This window comes from Pongo pygmaeus, chromosome 1 (genome assembly GCF_028885625.2).
Source record: "Pongo pygmaeus isolate AG05252 chromosome 1, NHGRI_mPonPyg2-v2.0_pri, whole genome shotgun sequence".
In the NCBI taxonomy this organism is placed as follows: Eukaryota; Metazoa; Chordata; class Mammalia; order Primates; family Hominidae; genus Pongo; species Pongo pygmaeus.
The window spans coordinates 187042235-187061828 of record NC_072373.2 but is presented as its reverse complement, the minus strand read 5'-3'; the positions used below and the strand labels follow the sequence as shown (position 1 = coordinate 187061828).

General features: G+C 52.2%; 2 protein-coding genes across 12 annotated transcripts in view; one reads left to right on the top strand and one right to left on the bottom strand.

The window, feature by feature from the left end:
- SZT2 (SZT2 subunit of KICSTOR complex) overlaps positions 1-13939 on the top strand; it is a 64070-nt gene extending 50131 nt beyond the window's left edge. For 7 of the 10 annotated variants that reach the window (XM_063657025.1, XM_063657031.1, XM_063657027.1 and 4 more), the window contains 20 exons: positions 143-276; positions 903-1069; positions 1193-1290; positions 1375-1507; positions 1689-1819; positions 1956-2056; positions 2130-2306; positions 2507-2774; positions 2876-2955; positions 3040-3165; positions 3285-3484; positions 5578-5668; positions 5854-5934; positions 6017-6091; positions 6630-6843; positions 7218-7371; positions 7522-7644; positions 7752-8157; positions 8285-8401; positions 9800-10862. In XM_063657025.1, the coding sequence (XP_063513095.1) occupies positions 143-276; positions 903-1069; positions 1193-1290; positions 1375-1507; positions 1689-1819; positions 1956-2056; positions 2130-2306; positions 2507-2774; positions 2876-2955; positions 3040-3165; positions 3285-3484; positions 5578-5668; positions 5854-5934; positions 6017-6091; positions 6630-6843; positions 7218-7371; positions 7522-7644; positions 7752-8157; positions 8285-8401; positions 9800-10177 (3254 nt within the window). In that variant the 3' untranslated portion in view covers positions 10178-10862. Of the gene's footprint in view, positions 1-142; positions 277-902; positions 1070-1192; positions 1291-1374; positions 1508-1688; positions 1820-1955; positions 2057-2129; positions 2307-2506; positions 2775-2875; positions 2956-3039; positions 3166-3284; positions 3485-5577; positions 5669-5853; positions 5935-6016; positions 6092-6629; positions 6844-7217; positions 7372-7521; positions 7645-7751; positions 8158-8284; positions 8402-9799; positions 10863-11018 lie in introns of those variants that run through there. The other 3 variants (XM_054491540.2, XM_063657033.1, XR_010124773.1) reach the window with 2 other exon arrangements.
- On the bottom strand, positions 10859-13791 carry HYI (hydroxypyruvate isomerase (putative)). 2 transcript variants are annotated; one of them, XM_054491587.2, is made up of 8 exons: positions 13283-13791; positions 13079-13190; positions 11902-12016; positions 11636-11714; positions 11499-11548; positions 11349-11418; positions 11111-11245; positions 10859-11012 (listed from the first exon to the last, which is right to left on the bottom strand). In XM_054491587.2, exons 1-8 carry the CDS (start codon positions 13479-13481, stop codon positions 10939-10941), a joined length of 834 nt encoding a protein of 277 aa, XP_054347562.1. In that variant the 5' UTR covers positions 13482-13791; the 3' UTR covers positions 10859-10938. The 2 variants fall into 2 exon arrangements, with proteins under 2 accessions (XP_054347562.1, XP_054347554.1); XM_054491579.2 differs by having other exon boundaries at positions 11499-11714; positions 13283-13481.
- Positions 13940-19594: the final 5655 nt, after the last annotated feature.

The following is a 19594-nucleotide window of genomic DNA, read 5'->3' as shown; positions in this document are numbered from 1 at the left end:
GCACACTATCAGTTGTATATACTGTCATTCACTGACAGGTAGAGTAGGTGGCAAGTCACTGTCATACCAGTCTTGAGGTTCAGTTTTCTAGAAGGGGGACTGATGATCAGTGATGGGTGTCTGTAATGTCTGATGTCCACAGGAAGTCTCAGGAACGGATCGTTGGAAACTAAGAGCTCTGCAGGCCGAGCTAGCACCTTTCCCCCTGCCCCTGTCCCTGGGGAGCCTGTGACTCCACCCAGCAAAGCGGGCCGGCGTAGCTTCTGGGATATGCTGGTAATGGGAGGAAGTGGTGAAGTGGGCATCTACCTTTCTGCCTGCCTCCTAGCTCCTCCTACACTCCTTCCTGCCTCCCAGTCCCCCATAGGCCTTGCCACAGTGTCCTTTCATATAAAACTGCTCTGTCCTGCCAGACACCATGGCATGTACCTTTAGTCCCAGCTCCTCAGGAGGATGAAATGGGAGGATTTTGCTTCAGGCTGAGTTCAAGGCTGTAGTACGTTGTGATCATGCCTGTTAATGCACTCCAGCCTGGGCAACACACAAACGCTCTGTCTCAAAAAAACAAAACAAAAACTGCTCTGTCTTTTGGACTGGAGTTTGTAGAATGTGGCAGTTCTCGCTGATGTAGAGGGAGCCTTAACTTACTATGTGCCTTCACTTCCATTTTTCTTGTTGGATCCTCACAACAGCTTGCAAGATAAGTAGAGCTTTTACAGTGAGGAAGGTGAGGCTCAGGAAAGTTAGGTAACCTGCCCAAGGCTCCTTAGCCAGCCCCTGGGGAAGCCAGGGTCTGAACCCAGACCTCTGAATCCTCCTAGCTCACTGCTGTTCCATAGTGCCTCCATCCCACACCTTTCCTCTTCCCAGTAGCCCTTCCTCATTCACTGCATTGCCCCCAGAGTAAAACAGAATGTGGGGATTTGGGTTCCCCCAAAACAACTGACGACATTGTCCTGGATCGGCCAGAAGACACTCGGGGCCGGAGGCGTCACAAAACTGAGAGTGTTCGGACTCCTGGTGGAGCTGAGCGGGCACCAGGGTCAGATTCTGGAGCCCAGAGACAAAGGTATGTGTGTGGTGGTGGTGTGCCCTGGGAAGGTATGCGTGCGAGGTCACAGATGGGCCTTGGTCTGTATAAACATACAAGTGTCATGTATGGACATGAGGCTCTTACTCCCACTGTCTTCAGACGCCGGACAACACAGCTAGAAGAGGGTGAGGTGGGGACCCTTCATCCTGTGTTTGCCCGTGTTGCTCAGCGCTGGATGGAGTTTATGGTTCAGATTGGTGAGACCCCAGCCTCCCCTCCCATCCCTCAACCCCAGCCTGGTCTCCATCCTGCAGCTCCACAGTGACTCCTCTGCCTCCCAGGTTGTGCCTCAGTGTCCAGAAGCTCTGCCCACATGGTGTCCCGGTTCCTCCTTCCATCCATCCTGTCTGAGTTCACCGCACTGGTCACCTCAATGGCTGGAGACACCAGTGTCCGCATCTTTGAGCAGCATTTGTGAGTGTAGATCCTATAGAATTGAAGGGAACTCCCCTAGACTTCCTAAAAGCTGGGCCTATAGGAAGCCAAACCTGAGGAAGCTGAGCTAGGAGAGGTGGAAACAAGGCCCAGGGAGGTGAAGGCTAGGCCAGAGAGTGGTGTCATGGATGGCCTTTCTGTCTGTCCTCCCTTTCAATAGGGGTTCAGAGCCAGAGATCTTCGGCCCTTGTTCCCCTGGGCAACTGGGCCCCTCTCCCCGCCCCGCAGCTGAGCGGCGTCTGCTGCTTCTGGGAAGGAACTTCTTGCAGTGGAGGAGACCAACACAGCAGGGTGAGGGCATGGCCGGGGCGGGTGGGGGCGGGTAGGCTAAGAGTAATTGGTGGGGTCTCCAACCTTGCAGAGGGGAGGGTGGGATCAAGGGGGATCTGTTCCCAGGCCCCTATTGTGCCCCTCCCCCACCCTGTAGCTGCCAAAGCCATGCAGCGCTTCGAGCCAGGAGGTGATGGGAGCTCAGGGCGAAATGCTCCCCGGCAGAGGCTCTTGCTACTAGAGGTTGTGGACAAGAAGGTAAATATGGGGCCAGGGACTGGGTGGGAAGAGGGGTTCCATGAACTCACTGATCCTGACCCCCGACCTCCAGCTACAGCTGCTTACCTACAACTGGGCTCCAGACCTGGGGGCAGCATTGGGCCGAGCGCTGGTTCGCCTGGTGCAGTGGCAGAATGCACGAGCCCATCTCATCTTCTGCCTACTCAGCCAGAAGCTTGGACTCTTCCATCATTATGGCCAGTTGGACTTCCCCGTGCGAGATGAAAAGGTGCCTGCTGCTCTGGCTCTTCCTATAGTTTTGGCTACTGAGGGGTCAGTTAAAGGAAAAACCAGCTCAGAAGCCGGAAAGATGGGACGCACTGAGGGCAGAGGTAGTGGGGAGGGAGAGTCTGAGAGAGGAAGCCCTGGGATGGGAGAGAGGGTCCGAGGGCAAAGGCTATGAACCCATTGCAATGCTCCATCTCTCAGGAGCCAAACCCATTCCTGCTGCCGACCATGGAAGTGGAGACCCTCATCAGGAGTGCAAGTCCCCCGCTGAGCCGTGAGCAGGGCCGGCTGAGTGGGTCCTCTCGTGGTGGGGGTCCTCTTCCCCTGGACACATTCCCCTTTGACGAGGCCCTAAGGGATATCACGGCTGCCCGCCCCAGCTCCATACTTGGTCCTGTGCCCAGACCTCCTGATCCTGTCACCTACCATGGACAACAGTTCCTAGAGATCAAGATGGCAGAGCGCAGAGGTGAGGGTACTGGGCCAGGCAGCAGGGACAGGAAATCTGTGGAGTCTGGGAGGAAGGGGGTGACAATGCCTGGGGCTACTACGAATGCCTTCAACCCTCAGAGTTGGAGCGCCAGATGAAGATGGAAAACCTGTTTGTAACCTGGCAGCAGCGTTCTACTCCAGCCACCATGCCCATCAGTGTGAGTGACCCCAGCTTGCATCTTCCTCGAGGATCTGTGATCCTGCCCCGTCACTGCTCCATGCTCACTGCCCTGTTTCCCCAGGCTGGAGAGCTGGAGACCCTGAAGCAGTCATCCCGCCTGGTGCATTACTGTGCAACAGCCATGCTCTTTGACCCAGCTGCCTGGCTGCATGGGCCCCCAGAGACCTCTGGACCCCCTGACGGGCAGGTGAGGCTGACTCCCAGACTTACTAGCAGACCTTTGCTTACCCCACAGTGACCCCCCTCCTCCATCCCAGCAGGATGGTTGACAGTGGGGAGAGTCTTCCTTGATCTTTACTCTCATAGCGGCGCCATCGCCCTGAGTCAGGGTCTGGGAGCCGAGAGGCCTCCACAAGCTGTGAATCCTTGGATGTGTCGCCTCCGGGAGCCCGTGAGGAGCCTTGGCTGAAGGAGCTGAGCTTGGCTTTCCTGCAGCAATATGTGCAGTATCTGCAGAGCATAGGTTTTGTGCTGGTACCACTGCGGCCCCCCTCACCCGCCCGCAGGTGAGCCTATCCCTGTTTTCCTTCTGTCTTCTCCTCCTGCACTGCAAGTGAGGCCCCACAGGCCCTTCCTCTCTTTACAAGGTCCTATGTTGACAATTTGGGCTGGGCCTGTGCATGTTTATCCCACCAGGCTCGCACACATGTGAGGGTCTCGGATACTTTCACACAGCCCTCATGCGTGTCCTGCATACCTTGTGTGCTTTATGGAACTCATGATGACACTCGTACACAACTGTGTCCATTCTCACAAAGCTCATGCCCACACACATCTTGTACACTTACACGCTTGCATACATCCCCACATGTGAATTTTTTTGGAGATGGAATCTCACTGTGTTACCTAGGCTGGAGTGCAGTGGCGCGATCTCAGCTCACTGCAACCTCCACCTCCTGGGTTCGAGCAATTCTTGTGCCTCAGTCTCCCAAGTAGCTGGGATTACAGGTGCACGCCACCCTGCCTGGCTAATTTTTTGTATTTTAGTAGAGATGGGGTATCACCATGTTGCTTAGACTGGTCTTGAACTCCTCAACTCAGGCACTCCGCCCACCTCAGCCTCCCAAAGTGCTAGGATTATAGGTGTGAGCCATCACGCCTGGCCTGCACATGTGAATCTTGTACATGCTCCTAAGCCTCTGGATCTAGGACTTAATGATTCCCGTCCTCATCATCCCACTGACCTTTCCTGAGACTTGATATGGTTCTCGGTCCAGGGAAGTCCTTTTCTCACCAAGGACCTCTGTGCTAGGCCTACTTGCATCACTGTCCTTGGCCTGTTCTTGGTCATGTTCACCCACTGGCCAGTACTGACAGGTCTGAATCTTGGGAAGTAGGCAGCCCGTCTGTTGCCACCTCCATCTCTCCTGAGCTCAGGGACAACTCCGCAGCCACCTTTTCATCCACCGTCAAATCTCAGATTCCCGTGTTTGTGGCCCCTGCTCTATGTTCCTCTCCAGATTCTGTGTTCTCTGCCCTTTCCCAGTGGCTGTATGCGAAAAATGAGCTGTTCCCCTTTACACACAGCTACTTTCGTGTCTCCAGATTTGTGTTTATCAAGGCATGTTCTCCCTCCTCTCTGTTTTCAGTTAGAACCTTTTCAAGCCAGTAGTCCAGAAATGCTAGTTCCAACTCTCTCATGTTTCTGTGACCAGCTCTTCACTCCCCAGGTTTCCCTCTCTTCCAGGCATTAGGAAGAGAAGGCGTGCCTGCCCCTCCTGTGATCCCATCTCAGAGGCCAGGCTGGCCCCTCCTACCCTGGGGAGGAGCTGCCCAGCTTGCTATCTTGACAGCCAGTTCCCAGCTCTAGGAGCTTCTCTAAAGGACTTTAGCTTTGCACACTTGCCATCAGTTATGCTCTTCCCCCCAAATCTGAATTCCTTTAGACACTGGGTTAAAAAAAAAAATGTTTCTACAGCAAAATTTAAAGCCAGGCCTTCCCTTCCCACCAATCTTTAACAATCACCAATCACTAAGGCTTGTCCCAGTTTCCTTGAGGTTTAAATGGGACATTTTTTCCACCAGAGGTTTTGACCCCCAGCAAGAATTCTGGCAGTTTATAGCCCCTTGGCGTGAGTGGGTTCCCCCAACCCCTTCTGTTCTATCCCTTCTTCCCAGTCCCTCCCCTGCTTCCCTTCTCCCCTGTCCTCTGCACTAAACTGTAACGAGCAGTAGGCCTCTGAAAGCCTGGAACTGCCATCCCCCAATCAAAAGACAGCAGCTTTGCCCTCTCAGAGGAAGGTACGTAACCAGGCATCAAGCATCTCCTTGAATTTTCCTAATCAAATTGTAGACAGGCATCACCTTCCCCCTTCTCTCTCCTGCCCAGCACACACCCTCTCAGTAGCAGAGAAGCTTAGTCTCCACCTCCCCACTGAGCACTGTTTTTGCCTCCCTTGAAGCAGCAACTGCTATGGAGAGAGCCCGGCCTTGCAGTCTAGACCTGGACTCCAGGCCCAGCCTTGCCACTCACAGTGGTACCTTTGTGGGCCTGTTTCCTCCCTTGCAAAATGATTCCATATAAAACGGATTCTGGGTCTGATCACTGTGACTGCATGCCACTAGCCTGCCTCATCCTCTTATCCCTCCTTTTCTACAGCACCAGCCGGCCACGGGCCATGGCTATCCTTGGAACAGAGGGTCGAGGCTCCTTCTCCTGCCCTAAAACCAAGACTGATGGGAGCCCCAAGGTAACTTGTCATATAATGGTAAAGTTACTGATGCTGAATTACTTTCCCATGGCCTGAGGTCATTGACCCTGAGTGATGTACCGAGGTCACTGATCCCAGACTGACACCATTAAAGTCAGGGTCCAAGGGACTTCTGATCGAGGCTGGTGAGCCCCCAAACCTTGCCCCCTTTTTCCTTTCTTCAGAGCACTAGCTCTCCAGTAACCACCTACCACCTGCAGCGGGCACTGCCTGGGGGCATCATCCTCATGGAACTGGCATTCCAGGTAAGCAGGAGGAGCACTGAGTGGAGACAGCCAGACCCACCTGTCTTTCACCTTCCTGATCTCATCTTCACCTTCCTTCCAGGGCTGTTACTTCTGTGTCAAACAGTTTGCCCTGGAATGTTCCCGAATCCCAATGGGGCAGGCTGTCAACTCACAGGTGTGTGAATGAGCTGCGGGCACAGTCAGTGCACCCCAGTGTGCTGTGGGCAGCATGGCTCCATGTCCCATTTGCTGGGCAGTAGAGTAATGCAGTGGGCGGGCTGGCCCAGTGACTGATCCACTGCTATGGCCTGGCTAGGTCAGTGCTCATTCTGGCGCCATGACTTCACTCACTACCAGGCTGACCCCGTCGGTCATCCAAAGCGTGTTCAGCTATAGCCCTGAGGCAGCACAGTGCCTGGTCTGGCCTGTAGTCATCTAGAGTCTGTGGCAGACCCTGGTGGAATCTGGGATAGAGCAAAATGGCCCAGTTTCTGAAAATGGCCCTAGTTTCATGGAAATAGTTACAATACAGTATGAAAAAGGGAGGCTAGAATGGGGAGGCCTTCCCACAGAAACCATTCTGGCAGAGGGCGTTCCACTGGGCCACAGCAGCAGGGGAAATCTTGCGCTTCTTCCCACGGAAGGAGGAAAATGTGTATTGGGCAGCCAGTGAAGCCACACCTTAACCCTGTCTCCTGCTGCTGCCTCCCCAGCTGTCCATGCTGTTCACAGAGGAGTGTGACAAGGTGCGGGACCTGATGCACGTGCACTCATTCAGCTATGACTTCCATCTGCGCCTCGTGCACCAGCACGTGCTAGGCGCCCACCTGGTGCTGCGGCACGGCTACCACCTCACCACTTTCCTGCGACACTTCCTGGCCCACCACCCTGACGGACCCCACTTCGGCCGCAATCACATTTACCAAGGTCAGTGCCCGGGCAAGCCAGGGCACCCAAAAAAGAACAGGCCACAGGTGCCTCCAGGTCAGGGCTGGTGGGACCACCTCCCTGGACAAGTGGTCCCATGTTGTTAATCATCTCATGTCACACATACCATGTCCCCATGTTTCTGTCTTGTGTCTGTTTCTTACCAGAGTTTGGACCCCATGTCACATGTCCCCTGCCCTCTGAGTCACTTTTGTCCCATCTCAGTGTTCCACAGGAATGCAGGAGCTCCTAAGGAAAGCAGACCCACTCTGCCTGCCAGTCAGAGCCTTAAAGACTCCCATCCCTGTGCCCCACCAGATCAGTGTGTCTGTCCTAGGCTTAGTGTCTGCTGTCTCCTGTTACTTACCCCTCAGGGACATTGGAGCTCCCCACACCACTCATTGCTGCCCACCAGCTGTACAACTACGTGGCTGACCATGCCAGCTCTTACCACATGAAGCCATTGCGAATGGCCCGGCCAGGGGGCCCAGAACACAATGAGTATGCCCTGGTGTCGGCATGGCACAGGTAAGGCTGGGAGGGGCATCCAGCATGCACGCTGTAGGAGCTGGGGTTGGGACATACTTGCAGTAGGGAGACCAATGTTTTCTTGGGCAGGGGTGAGGTTTGTTTCATTAGAACCCCAGAGTTGACAGCTCCCCAACCTGTCCTGCACAGCTCTGGCTCCTACCTGGACTCTGAGGGACTTCGCCACCAGGATGACTTTGATGTGTCTCTGCTTGTCTGTCACTGTGCTGCACCCTTTGAGGAGCAAGGAGAGGCTGAGCGGCACGTTCTGCGGTCAGCAGATCCCTTACCTTAAACATGCCCATTTCCCAGCCTGCCCCGCCCTGCCCTGTGTGTCTCTTGCTATAACCGCCACTCTCCTGCCCTGCTCCCCACCCCAGGCTACAGTTCTTCGTGGTGCTCACCAGCCAGCGAGAGCTCTTCCCCAGGCTCACTGCTGACATGCGCCGCTTCCGGAAGCCACCCAGACTGCCCCCTGAGCCAGAGGCTCCTGGGAGTTCAGCTGGCAGCCCTGGGGAGGCCTCAGGGTTTGTTCTAGCACCTGGACCAGCTCCTCTGTTCCCACCACTGGCTGCAGAGGTGGGCATGGCACGAGCACGGCTGGCCCAGCTGGTGCGGCTGGCTGGAGGGCACTGCCGTCGGGACACCCTTTGGAAGCGCCTCTTCTTGCTGGAGCCACCAGGGCCTGATCGACTGCGGCTAGGGGGGCGCCTGGCCCTGGCAGAGCTGGAGGAACTCCTAGAAGCAGTCCATGCCAAATCCATTGGGGACATCGACCCCCAGCTGGTAAGGAACTGTGGGCTCCCGAAAGAGCTGGGATAGGTGCCAGGAATTCCACTGGCAGCCAGAGCAGAGGGCACAGGAATCTGAGGTGACTGGCACAGAAGACTCAGGCCTGTGGCTCCTCCCCCAGGACTGCTTCCTATCCATGACGGTCTCCTGGTACCAGAGCCTGATCAAAGTTCTCCTAAGCCGCTTCCCCCAGAGCTGTCGCCATTTCCAAAGCCCAGACTTGGGAACTCAGTACCTGGTAAGTCCCCTTGAGCTTCCTCTGAAAAGGGAAACACAGCAGAAATCCTCACCAAACAGATGCACCCCTCAGCCTGACCAAACAAGCTCTGCTCTGGAGGGAGGCCTAGACACAATGGGACTACAGATATATGTAAAACCCTTCCAGTACCGGCCATCGAGCTACAGCATGTGATTCTCTGAGCAGCTCTGCCCTCAAAGACTCACCAAGAATACAAGCCTTGGCTTGAGATCCTGGGGGCCAGGCTCTGGAACTGACAACCCAAGGAGCTGTCAGAACTTCGTCAGTAGGCTGGAGCCCCAGAAAGGACCCCTTGGGCTTTGAAGCCCTGTTACTCAAAGTGTGGTCCACAGACCAGCAGCCGCAGCACCTGGGAGCTTACTGAAATGCAGGCTCTCCGGCCACATTTCAGACTGCTGACTCGGGATCTGCAGGTTGACAGTCTCCCCGGGTGATTTGTGTGCACACTGAGGCGTGAAAGCACTGCTGTAAAGGACAGGTAGAGAGAGCTGTGGTGGTGGACACGAGCATGGGGCATTAAGGAGCCCGCAGAGATGGGCCCGGCCAGAGCTGAGGTTCAAGAGAGGAGGCATTACAAGAGAAGACTTAAAGTGAGAAAGTAGGAGGTGGAGCCAGGTGAGGGGTCCTGCAGCACAGTGCTTGTGCAGAGGATTCATTTCAGGGTGCAGGAAGGGTCTCCCAGAGAAGCCGAGGTCAGTTAGGATGAGGCTGCAGTAGTGTTGGCGGTTGTGAATAGAGGGGGGTGCCCCTGCGGATGGTGGGAAGGCTGGAGCAGGAGTGGGTTTTGGGGAAGGGTGACGAGCCTAGCTTGGGGCAAGCTGAGTCTGGGGTCCATAAGGCTCTTCACTGTCTGCAAGGTCTGTGGGCATTAGGGATTCGAGCTCAGGAGAGTCCTAGGCAGCAGCTCTGTGAACAGGCGGTAACTGAAGCCTTGGGAGAGCAGATCATCCCGGGATGGATCACCAAGCAGAGCGTTAGGGAGCAGACAGACATAAGGGGACGACAGGACAATCCCAGGGGTGGTCAGAGAGGAGTCCCAGGACAGGAGGCAAGGAGGTTGTGCCAGGGGTACAGCACTCTCCGTTGATTGGCTTCAGTGTGCCAGGCTCTGTGTGGGGCCTCCAGAATCAACTGTTACTCCTCATTCTGACGCAGCTCAGACAGGCTGACCAGCAAGCCAGCGACGATGAGGACTGAGGCTCAACTTGGAGACACGGTCCTATGTGACCTCGGGGTGCAGGCGGGGTGAGGTGTGGAGATGGAAGTAGGCCTCTCCTCATCCTCCCTTCACCTCAGGATGCCCTGTGGGAGGGTCTGTAGAGTCTGTGTCACCTCGGGGGAGACAGACCTCAGTCCCCTCCTCATCTTTCACTGCAGGTTGTGCTGAATCAGAAGTTCACTGACTGCTTTGTGCTAGTGTTTCTGGACTCCCACTTAGGAAAGACGGTGAGAACGAGTGGGGGGCTTTGTGTCAGCCTCATGGGAGGCCGTACCCCAAATGTTCCACCTCGGAGCCTGCTGAGGTTGGGGTGCCCACCCTTTCTGAGCCCTGCCTCCTGTCCCCACCCATGCCCTCCTCTCACCAGTGCACCCCCACCATGTTCCCCACAGTCTCTGACAGTGGTTTTCCGAGAGCCCTTCCCAGTACAGCCCCAGGACAGCGAGAGCCCCCCTGCCCAACTGGTCTCCACCTACCACCACCTGGAGTCTGTCATCAACACAGCCTGTTTCACCCTCTGGACCCGCCTCCTCTGAGGGAGTGGACTGGACCACTGAATGTCACTGTTCCTTGAATCATGGGCCTACAAGATTGCCTGCCAGAGGCAGGACTGACCAGCCCTTCTGGGCCCCCAGGGCAAGCCAGACACTGAGTGACACCAAAGGCTTTGTAACTATGTCTTGAGGGTCTGCTGCCCCAGCCTGGCAGCAGGAACCGCCCTCCCCAAACACCCACAGCCACTGACCCATCCAGGACTCCAGAGGGTCAGGTCAACCCCGAGGACCCCTTGGGCCCTTCTGGGGTACTCCTTTCGGCTCCCCTGGTAAAGTCTCGGGAGTTCACACGGGGTGGCAAACACCCCCTAGAGCTCCTCTGCCTGAATCCTGCCCCCTAGCCTTTGACCACTGTCAGCCACCTGTGTCCCTTGAGCCCTTGGGTCTTCACTTCCCACTTGGACATGACTGCTGGACATTCCCATCGAGATGACACCTGGGTTCCAATCCCAGCTCTGCCTTTGAAGCACTTGTGGCCACCGTCAAGTCCCTTTGCTCTTGGACCCTGGGTTTCTCATCCTTTAATGAGAAGGTGGGTTCAGAAGCTCTCCCATCTTCACAGCAACCCTGGCACTGGCTTCCCAATGGGAGGGGAGCAGCAGAGAAACTGAAGTGTTAGACACTATGTGTCCCACCACCCCATAACAGAGACATACGACAATGTTCAGCAGGTCATCTTTAATGCAGAGGAGGAGATGGGATCTCACTCGCTGTCTGGAGGCACGTGGGTGGTGTGCAGGCCCTCACTGGCCAGCCTTTGGGTGGCCCCGCCTATCCCAGTATGAACGTAGCCAACTCAAGCCCTCTACTGTGTCTCCTGCAGGGAGAGGGAGGCCTCGGCACCTCAGCCCACAAGGAGAAAACAGCCCCTGTCTGGATCCCTCCAGAGCTCCCTTCCCCAGGGCCACATCTCACCTTGAGGCTGATACTCGCAGCCCACAAAGCCTTTGTAGCCTTCATCTTCCAGCAGTTGAAACAGATAGGGGAAATTCAGCTCTCCAGGGCTGCTGGGCTCCCCTCGGCCTGGGACCTGTGCCACCTGCACATGCCCTGGGGACAGATGTGGACAAATGTGGGGTCCAGGCTCCTGCCAGGGCCTGAAGGACAGACGTGGGGACTGAAAGGGTGGGAGGGCAAAGGAAGGTCCTCTCACCAACAATGGGCAGGAACTCCTGGATGTTTCCTGTCAGGTTCCCATCCATGATCTGCCAGTGGAATATGTCCTAGGGAAGAGTATACCACAGTCCGAGACCCCGCAGGCCCTGCCCTCCTTCCGATCTGCGAAGTACCCCCTTCCACTTACCATTTGTAATTGGAGGTTGGGTCTTCCTACCTTCTGTAAGATGGCTGCCGCTGTAAGAGAAGCCAGGGAGGGGACCGTGAGCCTCAACAGCACAGGAATCAAAAGGGACAGAAGGAGACACAGGGCTGGGGTCGTACCCTGCTGGGGCGTGTCCAGGAAGTACTGGGGGTCAGTGATGCGGGTGTTGATGGGCTCCAGCAGTCCCACGAGGTCCTCCTAGCAGCATGTCGGGTGCTGTGAATAGAGCTCCTTCCCAAGTTTGTCCCCCAGCAGTCAGTCACTGGTCAAGGCCCTCACTTGTCCCTCTGACCTAGGCTGGCGGCCTCACGTGCTGTCCCCACTGTGCACCCCCTTCTCCGCACACCCACAGAGACATGTACGTGTGTGTTTCCACCTTTCTCACCTGAGCCAAAACCCCAGCTGCATGCCTCAGGTTCTCCAGAAAAACAGTCTCCATCTCAGCCTTGACTGCTGTTCGATCAGCCCCCTGGGGTACTCGGCCAGCCATCAGGTGGATCCTGTGGGGAAGATGGACTGGAGGCCTTGCCTCCCTTGGCTCTCTCTGCACCTCTTCCAGGATTTCCTGACTGTGCCAGCCCTCATCCGTCTCCCCCGGTCCCCAGTCCATGGCACCTGGGTCACGATGCCCAGGTATCCCAGCACTTTCAGAGACACTTCAGTGATGGCCGAGGGGCAAGCCCTTTCCCAGACACCTCAGCGTCCACCCACCGCCTCCTGCCTCCAGTACTTTCCAAAACCTTTCCTTCCCTGGGTCCTTCTCCTCAACCTGTAACCTGCTAAATTCTCACCTTTAAAAATTGTCCTGACCTTTGCTTGCCCTTCTCAGGTATTCCATGCTGCTATCTCTACTTCCTCTCCTCGCATCTACTTCTTAGCCTCTTTCCATCTGTTTTCTGCCCCCACCATTGACCAGTGGTGATCCCCTCTTGCGAGTTCCTTCTGAGCCTGTTTGGCCTCTGCAGGATTTGACATTTGAATCAGCCCCACTTTGAGCCGTCCACCTCCTCCCATCATCCCCTGATCTTATCAGCCACATCCAGCTCCAAGCAGACATTCCAGGCCTCCCCATCCCAACAGGCTACATACATGTCCAGCCTCAGGAACACTGCCAAATACACCAGGCCCCCTCTTTGCCACAGCACCCTTGCAAGGAACACTCAACCTCCTGCCCATCAAGCAATGCCCACTCCTTGAAGACAGTCCAAGCATCACTACCTGTAAGCAGCTTTCTCTGATCCAGACAGGGTTAGATGCCTACCCTGCTCCCACAGCTTCCTGGAATAGGCCTGTCCTCAAATGGATCACTGTATATATTTACTCTCCTATCTCCCTAGGCAGACTGAGCTCCCAGCATGGGGTAAGCATGAAGGAGTGGCAAACAGACTGGCATAAGACAGATAAAATACAAAAGGCAATTTACAAAGGACCAGGACCGCAGAGGCAGAGATAAACCAGTGGGCTCAGACTTCTGAGCGTCTCAGATCTGGCGTCCTCGACTCCCTGAACCTGCAGCAGGGTCATGGGTCACAGAAGGGTGGGGGTGGGGTGGAGCGGGGTACCTGGGACAGCTCAGGGCTTTGGCGTACCGCACGGCCTGCTCCAGTCCCTCTCGGAAGGCCGCCTGTCTCCCGGGGACGGCCCCTAACCCCATTTCCCCCTTCTCTTGGTCTCCTGCGGAGAGAACGGGCCTCAGCCACCGGCTCGGGCACTCCCCTGCCCGCGCCCCCCACCCCCACCACCAGCCCTCCCGGCCCGCGGCGCACCGGGGGGCGTGTTGATCAGTACAAGCCGCAGCCCAGCTTCTCGCGCGGCGCGCGCCAGCGTCTCAGGCGGCTCCGCGTACGGCCAGGCCACCTCGACGGCCTCGAAGCCCGAGCTGCCCGCGGCCCGCACCCGCGCGGGGAGGCCGGGGAGCTCGGGGAATAGCCAGGACAGATTGGCGGAGAAGCGCAGCGGCGCCATGCCTGGGGAGGCCGGGCCGGGCGGAGTCCGCGGGATCCAAAGTTGGCGGGCGGAGGGCGGGGGGGCGGCGGCGGCGGCGGCGGGCGGAGGCTCTCCTTGCTGGCTCTGCGAACAAACGTGCACTGTTCGTGGTTAGAAAAGCGAAGTGCTGTAAAAACCCGGGCCTTCACGAAAAGCGCCTTCCCTTAGCGAGAGAGGGATCGCTGGGAGAGGCGAAGGGGCGGAGCGAGGGCGGCCGGAAAAGGAGCAGGGCCCGCGGCGGGAGAAGGTGGGGAGGCCGGGCTCCAGGGCCTGAGAGCCGAACGCGGGGCAAGAGAGAGCTGCCCGAGGGCCCGGTTGCAATGATGGGACGCGCACTTTAATACTGAGTCTTTCCTCTGATTATAAAAATGCTGTCTGTTCGTTAAGCAACATTTGAAAGCTGTATGACCAAATAAAGAAGCACTTTTATACCGCCAGTTATCACACCACTAGCTTGTTAGCTTTCCCGTCGAAATTTTAAAATATGCTATTTTTTTTCTTTGGAAATTCTGATCATTCGGTATATGCTGTTTTATAGCCCTTTTTCATGGAATATTATTTTGTGAGCATTTCCTCGTGTTTTCCAATAGCCTTCAAAGTCAGTGCCTTCGCTGCTCATTGTCGCACACCTAAGCAGCAAGTCATTATTGTACCTTGTGGTTGGATATCGTGTGTGTGCGCGCGCGCTGCAAGCGCACTTTCAGGCACTTCTTAGTCGCTATCTCTGACTCTTTTCCGAGTCTTTTTCTAGAGATGTCCATCACAGTGTTTGCCCGTTCACGTCGTTAGTCTTTTGCAAGGGAAACCGCCCCATTGAGCAGCTATGGGTGAGCTGTCACTTTTTGGCCTTAGCCTCAGCTGATTGGACCAGGAAGGTCATCTGATCCCAGGGCAGCCAATCCATAGACTGGCCAAAGACCTCTTACTTGGGTCGTTTGGAAAGGTAATCTAACCAATCAAGAGTTCAAACAAGGAAATGCTGGGAGTCAACAGGTGGTGTTGCCAGAAAGTGACTGGGCTGTAGAAACGAAATAATACAGTCCTATGGTAAAGAAAAGCTAGAGCAGAAAGGAGGGGAACCAAGTCCTGTGAATAGAGGTAGCACACTGAGAAACCCATGTCGTCCCAGGGGTGCCCAAACCCATAGCTGCTCCCAGGTCTGTGCACTTAAGACTGGGATGCTTAGACTTTCCTGGGTTTCTGTGTCTGTATAGCCTCTTAATGTTTCTTGAGATAATTTGAATGATTTTACTTTCATCTACAATAACCCAACTGATTGGGCAGGTTCTTACGGGTTGAATTACATGGTCAAAAATAGGAACATATTTAAGTTGTTGATATCTTTAATTTCCTTTGAAAAATATAAATTTATATCCCAACAATTCATGAGTAAACGTCATCTTGATCTATCGTCTGTGCTAACTGACAGAGAAGCCTCAAGTGCAACATTAGGAACACCCAGCTCCCACTGATTGTTCTGTCAACACTCAACTCCACCTCAAATGAGGCCAACTCAGACACCAGGGATCCAGCCTGATCCCGTGGTGAACCCAAATTCTTGGCAGGTTCTGTTTCTTCAGCTCTGCCTCCAAGAACAGACTGCTGCCAGCTGACACTGATTACCTGATTTCATGCTCATTTGCAGCTGGTTTTACACTAGGACCTTTGCCTTGTCTTGGAACGTGTTTCTCGTCAAATCAAGATCTCACTAAGCTTAACATTGTAATCAATCCCAACTTTAGTGTGTTTGCAATCCAAAATTGACAACAAAGAGTAACATCTAGAGGAAGTAATTCCTTTATTACCACCTCACTGTTGATCTCCGAGTATGCAAATTCTATTTATGATGTTGACAGCACCACCATCTGCTGAGCTCTGCGTCAGAAACAAAATGTGTCCAACTCCCAATGGTCCACCCCTTTTTTCCTTGGACATGCCTTAGGGCAGTAAAGAGTCTACATAAACTAGACATACGTGACTCACTTTCCCCTTAATTCCCTTACAACACCTTCCACCTTCACATAATATGCCCAAATAAATATATAAGGAGTGCAATGTCCATGAAAATTATTTGCTTTATTCACCTTTGACTATGTCTTATCCCACCTTGCAACACAGGCATGACACTCAGTTATCACAAGTTTTGATTCTTTGCATTTGCCTTTTTTTTTTTGCTTTATTGTGCTTCACAGGTACGTATTTGACTTTTGACCAAATAATTTGCACAGGTGTGATATTAAAGTAATAACAACTTGTAGATAGTTGCATGGATAATGGCAAAAACTTTAGTACAGAGTTCAGAGTCTCATTTGATCATTGGATAGCATTTGGCAATGCAGTAAAACATATTACAACTCATGTGAAATGCAAATCAAAACCTCAATGAAATTCTACTTTATGCCTTCCAGATGGGCAAAAATAAAAAAGACATTATCAAATATTGGATAGGATTTGGAACAACTGCCGATAGGAGTGTAAATCACTGTAACCTCCTTGGAAAACAATTTGGCATTGTCTCTTAAAGCTGATATGCCTATGATCCAACAGTTCCTTCCCCAGGTGTATCCCCTGAAGAAAGTTTTGCACAAGTGTACCAGGAAAAAAGTAAAGTGATGTTCACAGCAGAACTATCTATGTAGCAAAAAGATGGAACTAACCCAAATGTCCATCCATCCATACATAGATGAGTTGTGTAATAGTATAGTCATACCATGTTGTACCAGAGAAAGCTGGTGGCTCACATGATAAAACTGAGTTTGTTCCTGTGTTAGGACAATATATGAAGAGCTTAGTGAAGTTTGATTGGAACTGAAAAACATCAGTATGAAAGCATCAAGTGGATAAATCTCAGAAACATAATCTCTAGAGGAAGAAGCAAATCACAGAGAAATACCTACAGTGTGATTCCATTGATATAAAGTCAAAGGCAGGGAAAACCAACAGTATCTTTTGTAGGAATACGGACATCTCTGATAAAACAATGAAGAACAAGTGAGTAATTATCACAAAATTCAGCATAATGGTGAATTTTTTATATATATAAATTTTTATATATATAAATTATATATCTATAATGGTTAATTTTTTATATATATTATATATATGTATATAGTGGAATATTACTGAGCCATAAAAAGGAATGAAGTAACAATATTTGCAGTGACCTGGATGAGACTGGAGACTATTATTCTAAGTGGAATAACTCAGGAGTGGAAAACCAAACATTGTATGTTCTCACTGATATGTGGGAGCTAAGCTGTGAGGATGCAAAGGTATAAGAATGATACAACGGACTTTGGGGATTTGTGGGGAAGAGTGGGAGGGGGTGAGGGATAAAGGACTACAAATAGGGTGCAGCATATACTACTCGCAAATCACCGCTAAATAACTTACTCATGTAACCAAATACCACATGTACCCCAATAACTTATGGAAAATAAAATAAAAACTTTAAATTAGCTGGGCGCAGTGGCTCACACCTGTAATCCCAACACTCTGGGAAGCCGAGGTGGGTGGATCTCTTGAGGTCAGGAGTTCGAGATCTGCCTGGCCAACATGGTGAAACCCCGTCTTTACTAAACATACAAAAATTAGCTGGGCATGATGGCGCATGCCTGTAATATCAGCTACTCAGGAGACTGAGGCAGGACAATTGCTTGAACCTGGGAGGTGGAGGTTGCAGTGAGCAGAGATCGCACCACTGTACTCCAGCCTGGGACAGAGTGAGACTCCATCTCAAAAAAATAAATAAAAAGTGGTTCCCTATATCTCTGTCTCCTGGTATTCATGCCCCCGTGTACCCCTCTTCCCTTGTTTGTGAGCTGGACCTAGCAACTCACTTCAAACAAACAGAATATTGCAGAATTGGTGTGATGTCATCTCAGAGATTACATTACAAAAAGCCTGTGGCTTCTATCTTGGCTCCTTTCACTCTTTCACTCGCTCTGAGAAAAACCCGCTGCCATGTTGTGAGCTGCCCTGTGGAAACACCTGTGTGTCAAGGAACTGATGTTCTAGCTGTTATGGACTGAGTGTTTGCGTTCCCCCAAAATTTGTATGTTGAAGCCCTAACCACTAATGTGATGGCATTTAGGAATGAGGCCTTTGGAGGTGATTAGGTCTAGATAAGGTCATGGGGTGGGATCCCATGATGGGATAAGTGTCTTTGTAAGAAAAAGAAGAGAGACCAGAGCTTGCTCCCCACCCCCTGCGCGCTCTCTCTCTCTCCTCTTTCTCTCTCTCTCTCTCTCTGTCTCTCTCTCTGGACACATGGAGAAGGCAGCATCTGCAAGCCAGTAAGAAAGCCGTCACCAGGAACCAAATCTGCTGGCACCTTGATGTTGGACTTCCCAGCCTCCAGAGCTGTGTGAAATCCATGACTATTGTTGAAGCCACCTAGTCTACGGTATTTTGTTTTCACAGCCCAAGCTAATACACTGGCCCACAGCTGGCAAGAACCTGAGGCCTGCCAACAGCCACATGAGTGAGCTCTGAAGCAGATCCTCCCTCGACTGAGCCTTAAAATGCCTGTCCCCTGGCCCATGCTTTGATTACAGCCTTGTAAGAGATACCCAGCTAAACTACACCTGGTCTCCTGACCCACAGAAACTCTTTGGTAGGAAATGTTTGCTGTTTTAAGCCACTGAGTTTCAGGGTAATTTATTAGCCACAGTTGATTATTAATAGAGGATCTCTTTCTTTTTCTGGGAACAATTCCCTTGTTCGGGGGAACTATATCACTTTCACCATTTCTTCACCTTAAGGTGTGAATGGAGCTATCATCTTCTTATATGATTCTTTCTTCTGAGCCATAGTGATTGGTCAATGAGTGGGCACCTGACCCAAGCTGGCCCAGGCATAATACCATTTCAGTTGTTGCAGGTTGCCCTTCCAATATATGTTTCCTCTTTTCTCCATCCTAATAGAACCATACTCATGGGGACAGTCGGCCAGAGAGAATAAAGCTAATGTACAAAGAGAAGTGGCAAAGAAAAACCAAGAGATGCATTGTGTTTACATTGTTTAGCACTTGGAGCTTCTATAAGGGAATCAACCAGATTGGCCTTCTTTTTTTTTTTTTTTTTTTTTTGAGACAGAGTCTCACTCTGTCGCCCAGACTGGAGTGCAATGGTGCAATCTCAGCTCACTGCAAGCTCCGCCTCCCGGGTTCACGCCATTCTCCTGCCTCAGCCTCCAGAGTAGCTGGGACTACAGGCGCCCGCCACCATACCCGGCTAATTTTTCGTATTTTTAGTAGAGACAGGGTTTCACCGTGTTAGTCAGGATGGTCTCGATCTCTTGACCTTGTAATCCGCCCGCCTCGGCCTCCCAAAGTGCTGAGATCACAGGCATGAGCCACCGTGCCCACCCAGGTTGGCCTTCTTACTTCATCTTAACCCTTTCCAAAAATCAAGATAACCCAGAACTAACTTGCTTTTCCCATCCAAAGATCTAGCATTGTGCACATTGCAGGAAATACTTGGATCTCTCAGTAAAAAGAAATTTAAAGACCCAAACCCTTGGGCGTTGGGGCTATGTGTTTATATCATTTCATGAATTTATATAATTTAATATAACTTATAATGGAGGCTGGGTGACCCCACAGCGCATTAGGGACTTCAGTGTCTAAGAGGAATCTTTGTCTTTCAAACATTGTACTAATGTTTTTTTATTTCATCCAGTCTTCTTTAAACTCTTTCCTATCTTGCTCTAAACAAGAGCATCCTCATTTCTATTTAACTTTCTTGTTTGAGCTACTAATCTTTCTACTACTTTCCTACAGTCTGCTCAAATCAGATTCCATATATCATGTTATGTATTTTCACACCCAACCATGTGTTCAGTTATAGCTGTCTAGATTTAGGAATATCAACATTCAAGTGTCACTGTATTATTATTATTTTTTGAGCCATTGAGCCTGCATTTCTAAAGCTTCGGAATTTTTCTTTCCTACTTTACTCAATTTTACAAGTAATAGTCCATATCACATGGATTCATGACAGCTTGTAACAATGTCAAAAAGGAAACTAAATCTTGGGTAAAATTTTTCTTTCATAGTTCTCTATTGTATCCAAGCATTCATACAGGAATAT

Bases quoted from the DNA above. Each gene is read 5' to 3' on its own strand.
- HYI (XM_054491579.2), bottom strand. From the start codon at position 13,481: ATGGCGCCGCTGCGCTTCTCCGCCAATCTGTCCTGGCTATTCCCCGAG. The intron at 11,419-11,498 runs GTAAGTGGAAGG...ACTCTTCCCTAG, and splicing joins CCAACCTCCAATTACAAATG to GACATATTCCACTGGCAGAT. The intron at 11,013-11,110 runs GTGAGATGTGGC...CTCTCCCTGCAG, and splicing joins CTGCGAGTATCAGCCTCAAG to GAGACACAGTAGAGGGCTTG.